The sequence below is a fragment of the Lolium perenne genome, chromosome 3 (assembly GCF_019359855.2).
Source record: "Lolium perenne isolate Kyuss_39 chromosome 3, Kyuss_2.0, whole genome shotgun sequence".
In the NCBI taxonomy this organism is placed as follows: Eukaryota; Viridiplantae; Streptophyta; class Magnoliopsida; order Poales; family Poaceae; genus Lolium; species Lolium perenne.
In genome coordinates, this window is record NC_067246.2 from 127478420 (window position 1) to 127491488 (window position 13069).

Below are 13069 nucleotides of genomic sequence, written 5' to 3' on the forward strand. Positions count from 1 at the left end.
GAAAACTGGTTTGAAACTATTTTAAAAAATCAAACAGAACCAGGTTCGATTTTAAGTTTTAAACTATTTGAAATTAGTTTTGTTTATCATATAGTTTTGGGGGTTTAGGGTTTGTGAAAAGAAACATAGATTGGAGGTTTTATTATAAAAACCATATGAGAGGGAAACACAATTAGTTTTTATTTAAAAATAATTTTATTTGATAAATCTTGTGGGTGATATGATGCATGATGACATGATGATGCACTAAAAGAAAAAAAAACGGACAAGAATTGTTGCTCCATGTAGAACGGTCGACACCTCAAGGTACGGGGGAGAGAGGTGAATTGACTGGTTTTATAGGATTTAAAGTGAGGCGACTTTACATTTGGACCCATCATTTGGAGGGTCCACATGTAGGTGAGTCAAAATCTTCCAAAATTCAGCATCCCGAAGTTAGCCAAATAGCAGCGAGAAATTGTACCATGTATAATCTGATGTATCTTCACCATTACATACCATAAATAATTGAAGATAATACATAATATCAACATTCAAAATGCATTTTCGTAATAAAAGAAACACCATCTTACACTACGGATCTCACATGCCCGGAAAGAACAGAGTATATTATTCATTTATTCGTGAAGTCAATGTGATCAACCCGCCATCATCCAAGTACCGAACAATTCTTAAAGGCTTCACAGAAATTCAGCTAGTTTTCCCTGCCGTTGCATCTTGATCCGAGGGCCCACTCTTCTTAACTCACACTAAAATTTCTCCAACTTTTATTTAGATAGAATTCTGCAATCTTATTTAATCAACGACACCGTCATATGCCACAAGGTTTACAACATACGCTGGAGGTACACCTATCAAAAGTTCTACAAAGTTCTAGCTCGACGTATGTAGAATCAAAACTTGATCTATTAACTCTCCCGGAAGCCGGGAGCGCACAATCCTAACCAAGGTTCCAGCCGGCCCTTTGGGCACGATTTGGGGACTCGGTTTATGGCCGGGGTGAAAGCCTGCTCAGTTGCAGCCGATGCTGGCCTCGGCGATGCCTGTGGGTACTACTACCTCCTTGGGGGCGTGGTCATGGCGTGTATCGTGTCTTTCTCTTCTCGGGTGCGGGGAAAACTCTAGGCTCGGGTCACGAGACCAGGCAGCGAAGGCGCCACGTGTCGTGATTTTCTTGAAAACATCATCAAGGCTGCCTGGGAAGGGCCCAATGTTTTGGAGTGTGGGGTGGCGAGGTGCTGCAGGTGTTGGGTGTTGCTTAGGATGCGAGCCACATGGCACAATGTACATCATGGTGGAGTTTATATCGGTTGTCTTGTCTTTTCTTCTGTATACAATTAATACACCTTCTAGAGTGTATTCTCAAGAAAAAAGCCCAAGTTGGCAAGGTCTCTTATCCCATTTCCACCGCTGTCAACCGCTCTGTCTTGCAACTCTAGCTACTCTGACGAGGTCTCCGCATTCTGATATCCTCATTTTTGCCCAAGTTACTGAGCAATAGCAGAAAATGGTACCGTTGATGTTGCAAGTTTGGAGTCAGAATAATAGGTCACCTCGAATCTGAAGGGTTAGATAGCTCACGCGCAAAGGTAGGCCGTTTCTTCGAAGTTTTAGCAATAATATTCCATGGAGCTCAAGAGAGACACCCTCCAGCAGATACAAAGACCGTTGCCAGAGAAGCAAAACAATGTTGGATGAGCTGCCAGGTAATGTCCTCGGATAATACCAGAAAGCTTGGCTATATTTCTTTTTCTTTTAGGCGTGCCATGGATAACTGTCCCACAAAAATACCAACAGAGCAGTCGTGCACATTTTGGCAGCAAAAGACCAATGCCAGTCACCACTGCAACAGAAGACAACAATTAGACATACATCGCACCTAATCAAACAATGAAGACATCAATCATGTCTTTTAACTCTATAATTGGTCTATTTAATGAAGGCAATTATTTTATCTCTATGTACAACTCCCACAATGGTACCAGGAAGATGTAAAAAAGAAGAGAAAAAATCCTGGACAGGCTACAAAAGTATTGGCAGGGGAGAGCAAAATCTGCACAGGGACGAGTCTACTCAAATCCTCAGTTTACACCAAACAAAAAGGTTGCTACTTTCTCCTTTGTAGGATCGCCACCAAAATTTCATGCCTAGGTAGGACCTACTTAGCCTCAGCCTTGCTATGGCTTGCGGCCGCTCCACTCTTGCTGCTACTAACACCGGCTTCTTTCTGTGCCGCACGCCGTGCCTTGAAGTCCTCGATGGTTCGGAACTCCTCCTTTAGGAGCCTCTCCAACTCTGGATGCTTATTTATTGGGCTGCTATCCTGCTTTCGGAAATGATGAAACGCCCTGGTCCAATTTGCCAAAAGAAAAGTAAGCCGCAAAGAATGATAACCTTACAACGGCAAAGAATGGTCCAATTTGCCAAAAGAAAAGTAAGCAAGCTGAATTTGTCATGAAGTTATATTTTGTTATTCGCCCTTTTTGAGATTCCTCGGTAAGAAATTAGGAGGCACCAAGGCTATATCAAGTTTGAAGTACAAAGTTCAGCTTTCATTTAGCAACTTTACTAAGTATGTGTTATGTTACACATATGATATCCCCTAACAATGAAGTTGTAAATAAATATTAGATATTGCAAGCACACCACTGAGTTGCCACAACTGGTTATTCCTTCACCGAGAGTAAAAAACAGATACATAACAAAAGTATCAGCAAAGAGTGTGTGCTGTTGCATTTCATTATTAGAGTCTAGTAACAGAGGAAATGCAAACAAATAAAGCCGCCAATTACCAGTATTTTTCAAGTCCATAAAGATCACCCTTCTGGTAGAACTCAAGTGTCAGCTGCTCAAAATCTTCATATACATTACGCTGGAAGTTCTTTTCCAAACCATAACTGCAAAAATAATTAAATGGTAACTGATCCTGCTCTACAGAAAATGTAATTAAGATTGAGAAGCCTATTATTAAAAAAGTATATGGTCCATACCTATAAAATCTGAAGAGACACTCAAGTCCATATCTGTAACTTGCTGTTGCATCATCTACTGCGAAGTTCTTAAAATGCTTGTACATATCTTCATTAAAACTCTCTCTCAGATAGTATGACCAAAAACGATAGAGCGAATTCATTTCCTGCACGCCATCGGATGCACACAGTATGTAAGTAAAACTGTGAAGTATCTTTTGAGGATATAACAAGAGCATGATACTATTTATCAAACAAAACATAATTTTCCAACTCGAAACATAATTAGCAAGCGACAAAACATTAATGAGACGACAGAAGTTCCTCATGTTAACCAAAGAAAATGAATCCTGAAAAACAAATATTACAGTTCAAAGTAACGGTTAAATTTGTCCCGCTTTATAGATACATTACTCAGTTATAAAATGTTTTTCTTCAATGAATAACAATTAAAGTTGCTGTAGCAAGAGAAGTATATGAGAGGAAGCTGCACCTCGCTCAACCCGATTCCTAACTTCTTACGTTCAGCGATGCATCGATTTTTGAACTTATTGTACCTACACAAGCAAAGAACAAAAGCATCACCATGTCAATCTTCGGATGAAAGGTAGGAATGGATGACACTGATACATAGTAATACTTAACAGGAAATTAGAAGAAACTCACCTTTGTTGTTGGAATTTATTTTTCTCCAGTAGCTGATGACTTGGGTGCTGAAACGGTGGGAAAGATTTAGGCACGGAACCAATAGGTGAGCTCCCAGTTGGAATTCCATGAGGAGACGAGCTCAGCTTTGAACTTCTATAGCTACTAAAAAATAAATAGTCACTCAAACAAGGGTAATACGAAATAATAGTGATGAGGTTGAGTTTTAGTGAAGGAAAACTCCAACTGATTACAAATCTAACCTGTGATTTTCTGGAGTAGATCCATAGAAATATCCAATTGAATTGCTTGGGGGGCTTTCTGATATACCACCATAGTGAGATCTGCTATTGGGACTAGTCGCAAAATTACCAGCAAAGAACCTCTGTTTATGTGAGGTGTGTGTCTTCCTATTGCCTTTATTTTGCCGCCTACGCGGGATAGGTTGTCCACCTTCTTCAATACCATTAGTTCCAATGCTAACATGGTTCCCTTTTGCTCCACCAGATTTAGAATCCATGTCTGCAGCATCAGCCTGGGAACTCCTCTGATTATTAGTGTGCCGATCATGTACACTCTGAAATCAGAAGTAACAATAGAATATTAGCATCAGCAGTTCCAAATTAATACAATTGGACAAGTAATTTAATATATATGTGTGATAAACCCAAAATGATAAAATCTGTTGTGGACATAGAAGGATTATCACAAGTACTATAGCAGGGCAGGTTTTGGAGACAACAAGAAATGCACAACTCAGCTCAAATCTGGTCCAAGCCAGCTTGATTAAAACTCAAAGTTCAAGCACAATTTCTGCTTTCAGATGTTATTGCAACACTTCATTCAATTTCAAACTATTGCCAATTAGAAATATCAAACATGCAAACCAAATCTGTAACTTATTAGCCATTCCGAAATATGAGATGGCTGTTGACAACTCAAAAACTGAAACATCACACCTAACAACATTTACAATGATAATACCATTGCCTTACTAAATGTTACTGCATAGTTCTAACACTAAAATTCAATAGCTAGAAAATGTATCAACGTCTCAACTCTCAAGAACAAATATTTTGACAAATGAATTCTAAAAATAGCATGCAATCCCAAAAGGTATTGGCTATGTCCCCAAAAAGATAAACATTAAAACAGATTAATCTATTGATGTTCAAGGAATGATAATGTTAGATATATCAGAAAACAACTAAAAAGATGAATCTGACTGTTCAGATGGAACGGTCAATGACGGATCTCTAACCAGACAACTCATCTAAAGTAACAAGGGATAGATAAGGTTCATTAAAATTCCAAAAGTCAAAGCTCATATTTTCGTATGGAAAATTCATGAGAAAACAGCATCCCTAAAGCAGAGCTGATGTACTTGTATAAAATTGAGCAGGAACTTTGTAACAAGTTTGTACGAGTGGATGACAGTTCTCAAGATAACACAGCATCTATTTTATAACCTTTTATTGGCTCCTAGAATGGAAATACAATATTGATGAATGATAAACTTTAAAACATCTTCGCTGTAACATGTCACCTCATAATAATATAAGGCATCATTTATTTTTGATGCTTCCTCTGTTGAAAATGCTTGAGATATACTCGAGGAAGTTCTGTCGTCCTTTTCTGATCTAGTATCCTGTGAGGCAGATAAGTGAAACAAGATCTCAGGAGATAGCGAAAGAATATAAGATAGACAGGATTTCAAATAACACATTGACTAGTAACATACTGAAAGACAATTCAATCAGCAAAAGCTTCTAAGGGAGTACATCAAAATAAGAAGTTTCAGCTAGAGATTGACTATCAACCTATAACCAGAAATCCACAAGGCCGCAGCACTTAAAAATATAAATGAATCAGGTAGACGATCAAGTGAACTGATTCTTAATGTCATATTTTCGGATGGAAAACAGAACAGTACCAAATCTGACAAACTAATTCATGTTGATGGTCCGTAATATCAGCGAATTACACAATAGCAATTTAATAGGTAGTTTACACTTTCAGGCCCACATCAATGTTTCTTCGAGAAATGAGAAATATAATTTATGCTCTGAAATGGGCATTGCATGAAAGTCCTCTCTTCATAAAGCAAATGCCAAGAACGTAGAAATATAATAAGTTTGGTAACAAGCAACTCACATACATCACTTGCTGAAATATGCGAACCTAATCCAGGTACGAACTCTTCGAGTTTGTAATACGTTAGTACAGCAAAGTGACATAAAGTGCATCAACTTATATGCATGGTTTTAAAGGCATCGCCTAGGCGTCGCCTAAGCGACGCTTAAGCGTCCGAGCGTTCCAGGAGGGCAAGGCGTCGGCGTCGCCTTTGTTTTCTGCCCAAGGCGTCTCAAAGGCGTCGAAAGGCGCGAAATCGCCGCCTTGCAAGAATCTGGACGCCTCTGTTCTGTGCGCGGGAAACTTTGGGCTGGCAGGAGGGGAAAACAGAAATGGCGGGCTGGGAGGGAAATTGAGGGCCATCTATAGGGGAAAGAGAGGGAAGAGAGAGAGGGGGAGCTCCTCTCACGCGACCTCCCCAACTCTGGCCAGATCTGCTGCTGGTCCTTCATCTGCCGGCCTCCCCAGCTCCGGCCAAGCTTCTGGCCAAGCTTCTGGCGACTCCTCCCACTGGTGCATCCCTCTCCCAGAGGGGAAACAATGTACAGCTTCCATGACAGCTTCTCTTGGTGCCTTGGTGGTGTCTGGTGTGTGTATGTGATGCACTTCTTCTTGCCTGCTTTGCCTCTGCTCATCCTACCTAGCTGATGCTTTGCTTCCAGCAAGGCAGCCTCAAAGGCGTCGCCTTGCAATGCGCCTAGGCGTTGCGGCGCCCCCCCCCCCCCCCCCATCGCCTTGGGACGCCTTGGCGCCTTTAAAACCATGCTTATATGTTTGTGGTTCATACTTCATCTCCAAGCACAAACAGAGTGAATGGATGAGAATGGATGAACCTAGGGAGAAACAAATCACCAAACAAAACCAGGAGCATGGAATATTTTGAAACCATACCTGCGTAACGATTATTAGCCTATTCACTTCTTGGTCGTCAACAAAAAAATCGTCATCCTCATCATCAACCCTGCTTAAAACAAACATATTGCAAAAGAAAATCAATTTCGCACACAATTTCTGCTCAATATGTACATAAGAGATGATAAGTCACAATGAGCAATATAAAGAGCACACAAATAATCAAAATGAAATGTTGGTCGTCTGAAAATAAATACACAGGCACCTAGAACCCCAAATATGAAAATAATAACGTATGTGCATTCAACACAGAACATTTTAACTGCTGTGAAAATTTGAACTGAATATGATATTATTGCGCTAATGTGTCATAATGACATTAAAATCCATCATCTAACATATATTTAGTTCAACCAAAAATTGCTTGCAGCTTAATTTACCTTCCATTTTCGCAGGTAACAGTAATATATCATGTTACATAGATCGATCACAAAGAAGCATAGCTATACAGTCTACTCTCACAAAGGTATGTGACATACTAGTGTTATTATAGCTATTCTGAATGATTGCACGATTTTACACGGTTGCTTAAAGAGCAACTTACATTACACAGTCAGAATCATAATGCATGAAATAAATCCCTAGACCGTATACCATTTGAAGTTCACCTTTTGTGTGAATAGATATCATCGCGTGAATGTTCCGCATGTTCCAATTCTAGTTCCTCATCAAGCATGAATGTGCTTTGATCCCCACTGAAGCTAGGGGATTCATTTTGCAAATCATTACAGAAACCTCTTTTGCTTTGAGAATCAGGTACTTTCATCTTTGTGTTTACTTTCCGAACTTTAACATCACCAGTTCTAAAAGAAGCTTCATGTGTGCGTGAATTCACAGAGGATGTGCAAATGCTCTTGGGCTTTCCACCAATAGCGATGGCAGAGAAGTTCTTATTCAATGAAGAGCTATGTACATTGTTACGTAGCTGTTCATCAGGAACTATTGCGTCAGTACCAATAACATTTATGTTGCTTTTAATATCTTGAGGATGAGGCTGGCTCTTTTGATCTTCAGAATAAGCATCCTGATTTGAGAAGCTGCCAGTATTGCTCTCAACCATGGTATTATCCATACTGGCAGTAGATGACGGACTCTGAACAGATGTCCCAGATAAAGAAACCCACTTTGACCAATCAGAGCGCCTCCTTATCTTGTCATCCTGGTATTTGGTCAGTAGAATCAGATAAACCAATTCCAAACGCAACAAGGACATAAACAGTAACAGCCGATATACAAATAGCTACCTGAACTTCTAGAAGACTTGAGCTTGCCAATGCATCTACGATGAGATGGACATCCGTCGTAATTCTCTTCAGCTACAAATGAGCCATGCAATAACAGAACCAATTTTTAGAAGGTAAAACGAAAAAAATATGATCTCTGAAAAGGCAAAATATGCATAGAAGGCATACTCTATTGAAGTCTGCAACTTTTGAAATTGCAACCCAGCCATGATCGTCCATTAGAGATTTCAAGAAACCATCGCGATCCAGATTAGTATCACTGAAAAAACACCACAATGAGTAAACAAAACTGTATGGTGTACATACTATGATGTTAAAAGCACGTTCAGCCATCCATGATATGTCACACAGGTGTCAGATTGTTCTATTTAGACTGCAATAGCGATGTTTGCATGTATATTGTATAATAGCGAAGCAACTGTCAAAGCAAACAAGACTATCTGTGGTCACATATTCTGAATGGCGACATGCATACCTAAACTAAATTACTTAGCAGGCCCATTGAAATTACATGAGAACCTTACCAGCACAGTGCTAAACTCATAGGCTCATTTATGCTTGTCATGCTTCCTTTAGGGAAACCTCGGGATAGAATTAAACAGGAGAAAATAATTATTTACCTAAAGTAGTACTCCACTTGAGTTAATATTTTAGCTCTTAACTCAGCCGCTTCAGGAGATAAAACAGGTGGAGGAGCTGGTTGATTTTGGACAAAACGTGGTGGACCTCTCATTGCCTCCATGGGTGGAGCAGGCATGTAATAATACATGGGAGGCATAGGCCCTGAGGTAAGAACATTATCAGATAACAGATCATCAAATGCTGCAGCATACCAAATAAGGAATGAGATGCAATTACAGTGAGTACGGCATTACCAGGGAAGGACGGTCCATTCATGTACCCAAGAGTAGGGGGCAGATGAGCCATTGGTCTGACAAAAGTTCTTGGCCCAACACCATGTGGTACACTTGGGTTTTCACTCGTACCAAATGCCCGGGGATTATGCCAATTATGGTTAAAATGTCCGCGGCCTTCAACGCCAGAATGGGGCCTAGCACCATGAGTACCAAGAGCAGGACGCCAAGCATGAGGGTCTCCTCTTGTCTGTGGAGGCATTGGCCTGTTACCTTCATTGCCACCAACTTGATCAACTGGAACAAAAGGAGGTGTAGCATTTTCGAATCCAGACTTGCCAACATTTGGGTCACGATTTGGGACCGGAACAGCAAAAGGCTGGTATGGATAGTCGTGTAGCATCATCGGATTTTGGAGAACAGGGTAAAAAAAAGGCTGCCCTGGATGTTGGTGATACGGCATTGGTGTCGGGTATGATGGTGCATCATTTGCACCAGGGGGGCGTCTCTTGGGCCCATTTTTATGATGTGCTTGGTGACTCTTGTTGATATTTCCGTGGTGGCCATCGAACTTGTGCATACGGTTAGACGCCTAAAAGAAGTTGCACCCTTTCAATCAGAGTAAATCAGGATAGGGATAGTACAGAAAGAATGCATATAGGAACACAGCATGGAAAACTGGCTGTATAAAACAGTGACAGAAAATCTGTACTCAAAGGCTTAGATTTTTTTTTTTTTGCTTATTTCCCAAAAACGCACCGTAAAAACATTATCTAACTATTCTGCCATAAGAAGGTGCTTCAGTTAGGGACACCTTTCAGAGAGGGCATCTGTGTGATAGCAGCCCAAGAATGAATCCTTACTTACAAGCAAGATGGGTGCATTAGTAGGTGGCTCGGCTAGGGAACTGTTTGGAGAGTGGCTGTATGATTAGCTGGTCAAACTGAACAAAATCCTAAGAACAGTGTGATGGCTACAGCGGTAGCAGATAAATTCACAGAAACCCAACTGTGGAATAGAAAACAAGCACTAAATCACTAATACTAAGATATCCTGAATATTCACTTAACCCATTCATCAGTAACCTCACCATCAGGGCATAGCGATTATTATTGACATTTTTACCTTCAGACAAGTAACAGACTTCCATTGCCATGGGATATACAATCTACTACCAACATAATCGAAGAAGACTAGGCAGACAAATTGAGCACAGCCCAGAAAGTTGGGAAGCAATTTATAGGTACTGGTTCTACAAACAGCAAAGCATTATCGTCACCAAGAAAAAAGTGTTTACCTAGATGACACTAGTCGCATAAAAATAAAAGGCAACATATATGTACCAAAATAAGCAACCTCGGGCCATTCCATTACAACCTACATACACTAGAAAGTAAATAAAAGAAGGCCTGATACCGATTTTGTACCATAATGAAAATGGTAGAGCGTTAATCTTCGAGTATTGACTGCGAAAACAGGTTACGCCAATATATATAATGTTAGCAAGCATATCTCCACACCAGTTGACGTATCATACCTGCGTTGGAGATGGGGGCGCCAGGTCGCCGCCGCCAGCATTGGCCGACGCAGGCTTCCCCGCGGGCTCCGGCGCGACCTTCTGCCTGGCCTCGTCGAGCGCGGGCCAGGAGTCGGCCCCCATGACGGCCGCGTCCCCGGCCAGGGGCGGCGGCGTGGTCTTCCTCCACGGCGAGGCGGCGGGGCCGCCCGGATCCGCTACCACCTCCGGCGCCGCACCGGTCCCTCCTCCGCCCACATTCGGCTCCTCCATCGCCGGCGCCGAAACACCCACCACCGCGGAACAGAGCAGGGAGACCACGGGAGACTAAGATTTAAGGCCCGCCGCCGCCGAGAGCAGGCAGGGGAGAGAGTAATGGGGCGGGTTGGGATGGGGTGTTGGGGGAACTTAGCTTAGCTGAGGTGAGCTTGGGGTAGGCTTAGCCGGTGATTGGTGCAGCCATGGGGCCGGCGGCGCCGCCGGCGTGGTAGGGAGTGTGGTAAAAGGAAGGTTTAGGGCGCGGAGGGCGACTAGGGTTTTGGAGTGGCGAGAGCGAGGGTGGGAGGGGCGTGCGTGAGGTAAGAGAGAGAGAGAAGGGAAGGGCAAAGTTCCGGTATGGATGGGGACCTGCACAGATTTGTTTGAGCAAGATTTTATCCGGATTCGGGAGAGGCTGGGTCTGGGTGGGTTTGGGCCCAGCTGACGGTGGATGTCTCACTGACATCAACCCTGGCCAGGGAGATGATTGTGATACCTTCCCCTCGGGTCTGCATCATATTTTAAAGTGTTAAAATAATTTGATAAAAAAATTTACATGTACATCTCCATAGCAGATGTGTCTTCATCAAGTTTCACAGAAAACTTATATTTTTTGTGATTTCTGTAAAAAAGAGAAAATGTATCTTGTGAAAAAACCATTATTCTTAGCATTGAATTTTATCTTTTTTTACACATGTCACATGATAAGTCGATTTTTTTAAGAGACGACTTTATGAGCGAGCACGTGAAGATGTACCTACAAATTTTTTGTTTCATTCTTTGAAATTCGAAATTTGTGTAAGATGCATTTCAAACTTAGGGCATGAGCAATGGTGTCATACACAACTAGCTGGACACCTCCTACTTTTCTTTTGATCCCCTGTCGCCTTGTTGATGTTGCAGGATGATAGCTCCCTAATGGCAGTCTATATGTACAAAAAACTTGTGATATCTCAATTGGAATTTCCCTTCTCAGATTATGTGGGATGCTAGTGGTTATGCAGTTGGCGTTGTGTTAGGCCAACGAGTTGATAAGAAATTAAATGTTATTTACTATGTAGTACAACACTTGATGGTGCTCAAGAAAATTATGCTACTCCTAAAAAAATTAGTTATAATATTTGCATGTGATAAATTTGAACCTTACATCGTTTATTCCAAAGTCATTGTGGACTTTTATCATTCATCTATTAAATAGTATCTTATGAATAATTAAGATGTTAAGCCTAGACTAATAAGATTCCACGAGCGAGATTAGGCACACGACGTACCCAGCTTCGGGTCCCCTCGGTGGAGGATCCCTACGTGCTGCTAGCAATCCAGTATATGATCATATGTCTGTTTACAGGGTACCGCCATAGGCAGAGCTATGTTGTCTATCTGTTCTCTCTCTCTTCCTCTATCGGGTACCCTGGCTGACTTTATATATGCAACCAGCCTAGGGTTTTACAAGAGTCTTAGTCGGCTACTTCTTCAGGTTACCTTGTTGGGCCTTCTCCATATTAGGCCGAGCCGAGCCAGGTATACCAATAATGGGTACCCGAAGGGTATACCCATGTCAGTAGCCCCCGAGTGTCTAGGGAAGTCGAAGACTTGCGTAGAGACTCCAAGCATAACCATCTCCGAAGTCGAAGAAATACAAGGCGAGGTCCATATCGTAAATCATGTATAACGTAGATGATGTCGATGATTCTCGAAATTATTTTTTCTATCGGGTGCGCGGCAGCGCTCCCGATGGGTGACAAGGTATTAACTTGTCAATGCCTACAGGTTGTAGACTAGGGTTTTAGTCGGAAGTAGAGGCAACTAGATCTCGAAGGTTTCAGCCGAAAAGTGCTCGACGATATGAAAATTAGGGTTTGTGAGACAATGAATCGATGCTTTCTTTGTCCCTCGACTCCCCCTTATATAGAAGGCGGAGCTGAGGGATTCGTAATACACAAGTTACAGAGTCCGGGAGGGTTTCTAACTCATCCCGCAAGATTACAAGTATTGCTTCCTAATACAACTCTAGCTTTCCTTAATAATAATTTGGGCTTCCGATTCTTCTTATCCTTCGGGTCGTGGGCCTTCAGTAAACCCCGGGTACCATCTTCGGCAGGCCCATTGGGGATGCCTATGTCAGTAGCCCCCGAGATTTTGCTTGAATCGTAGAGTCAGGGAAAATCTCCAACTTTATATTCGTTCAATAGCTCTGAACTTCATCACATATCTTTGGATACGAAATTATATGTTATATAGGGATAATGGTAGTTGGGGCTAGTTCATCTGACGGATCAGGTACTAGTTAACTGCTCTAATCCGCAAAAACCTACTTCAAGATCACGTCCCTGGACATGATCTCGGGATACTGGTGTAAACTTCGACAGGTGCCGCTTAAGGTCTTACCATTCTGTCGAGTCCAAGTCATATTTTATCGGGTACCTAACGCGTCTGTTAGGATTTTTCTTCGTATCTGTTGATACGGAAAAAAGTAGCAAACCGACGTCAGAGACGGCGCCACGCCACACAGAACGGGTCTGGGGTCTTACCTTCGCA

General features: G+C 41.9%; 1 protein-coding gene across 2 annotated transcripts; it reads right to left on the reverse strand.

The window, feature by feature from the left end:
• Positions 1-1906: 1906 nt before the first annotated feature.
• Positions 1907-10887, reverse strand: LOC127342358 (la-related protein 1A). Of its 2 annotated transcripts, none has more exons than XM_051368296.2 (14): positions 10295-10887; positions 8779-9349; positions 8524-8686; positions 8072-8162; positions 7904-7975; positions 7268-7818; positions 6639-6708; positions 5161-5262; positions 3878-4191; positions 3636-3776; positions 3463-3526; positions 2991-3136; positions 2793-2897; positions 1907-2348 (listed from the first exon to the last, which is right to left on the reverse strand). In XM_051368296.2, the coding sequence occupies exons 1-14, from the start codon at positions 10544-10546 to the stop codon at positions 2159-2161; spliced, it is 2832 nt and encodes a 943-aa protein (XP_051224256.1). In that variant the 5' UTR covers positions 10547-10887; the 3' UTR covers positions 1907-2158. The 2 variants fall into 2 exon arrangements, with proteins under 2 accessions (XP_051224256.1, XP_051224255.1); XM_051368295.2 differs by having other exon boundaries at positions 3636-3779; positions 10295-10886.
• Between the last annotated feature and the right edge of the window lie 2182 nt (positions 10888-13069).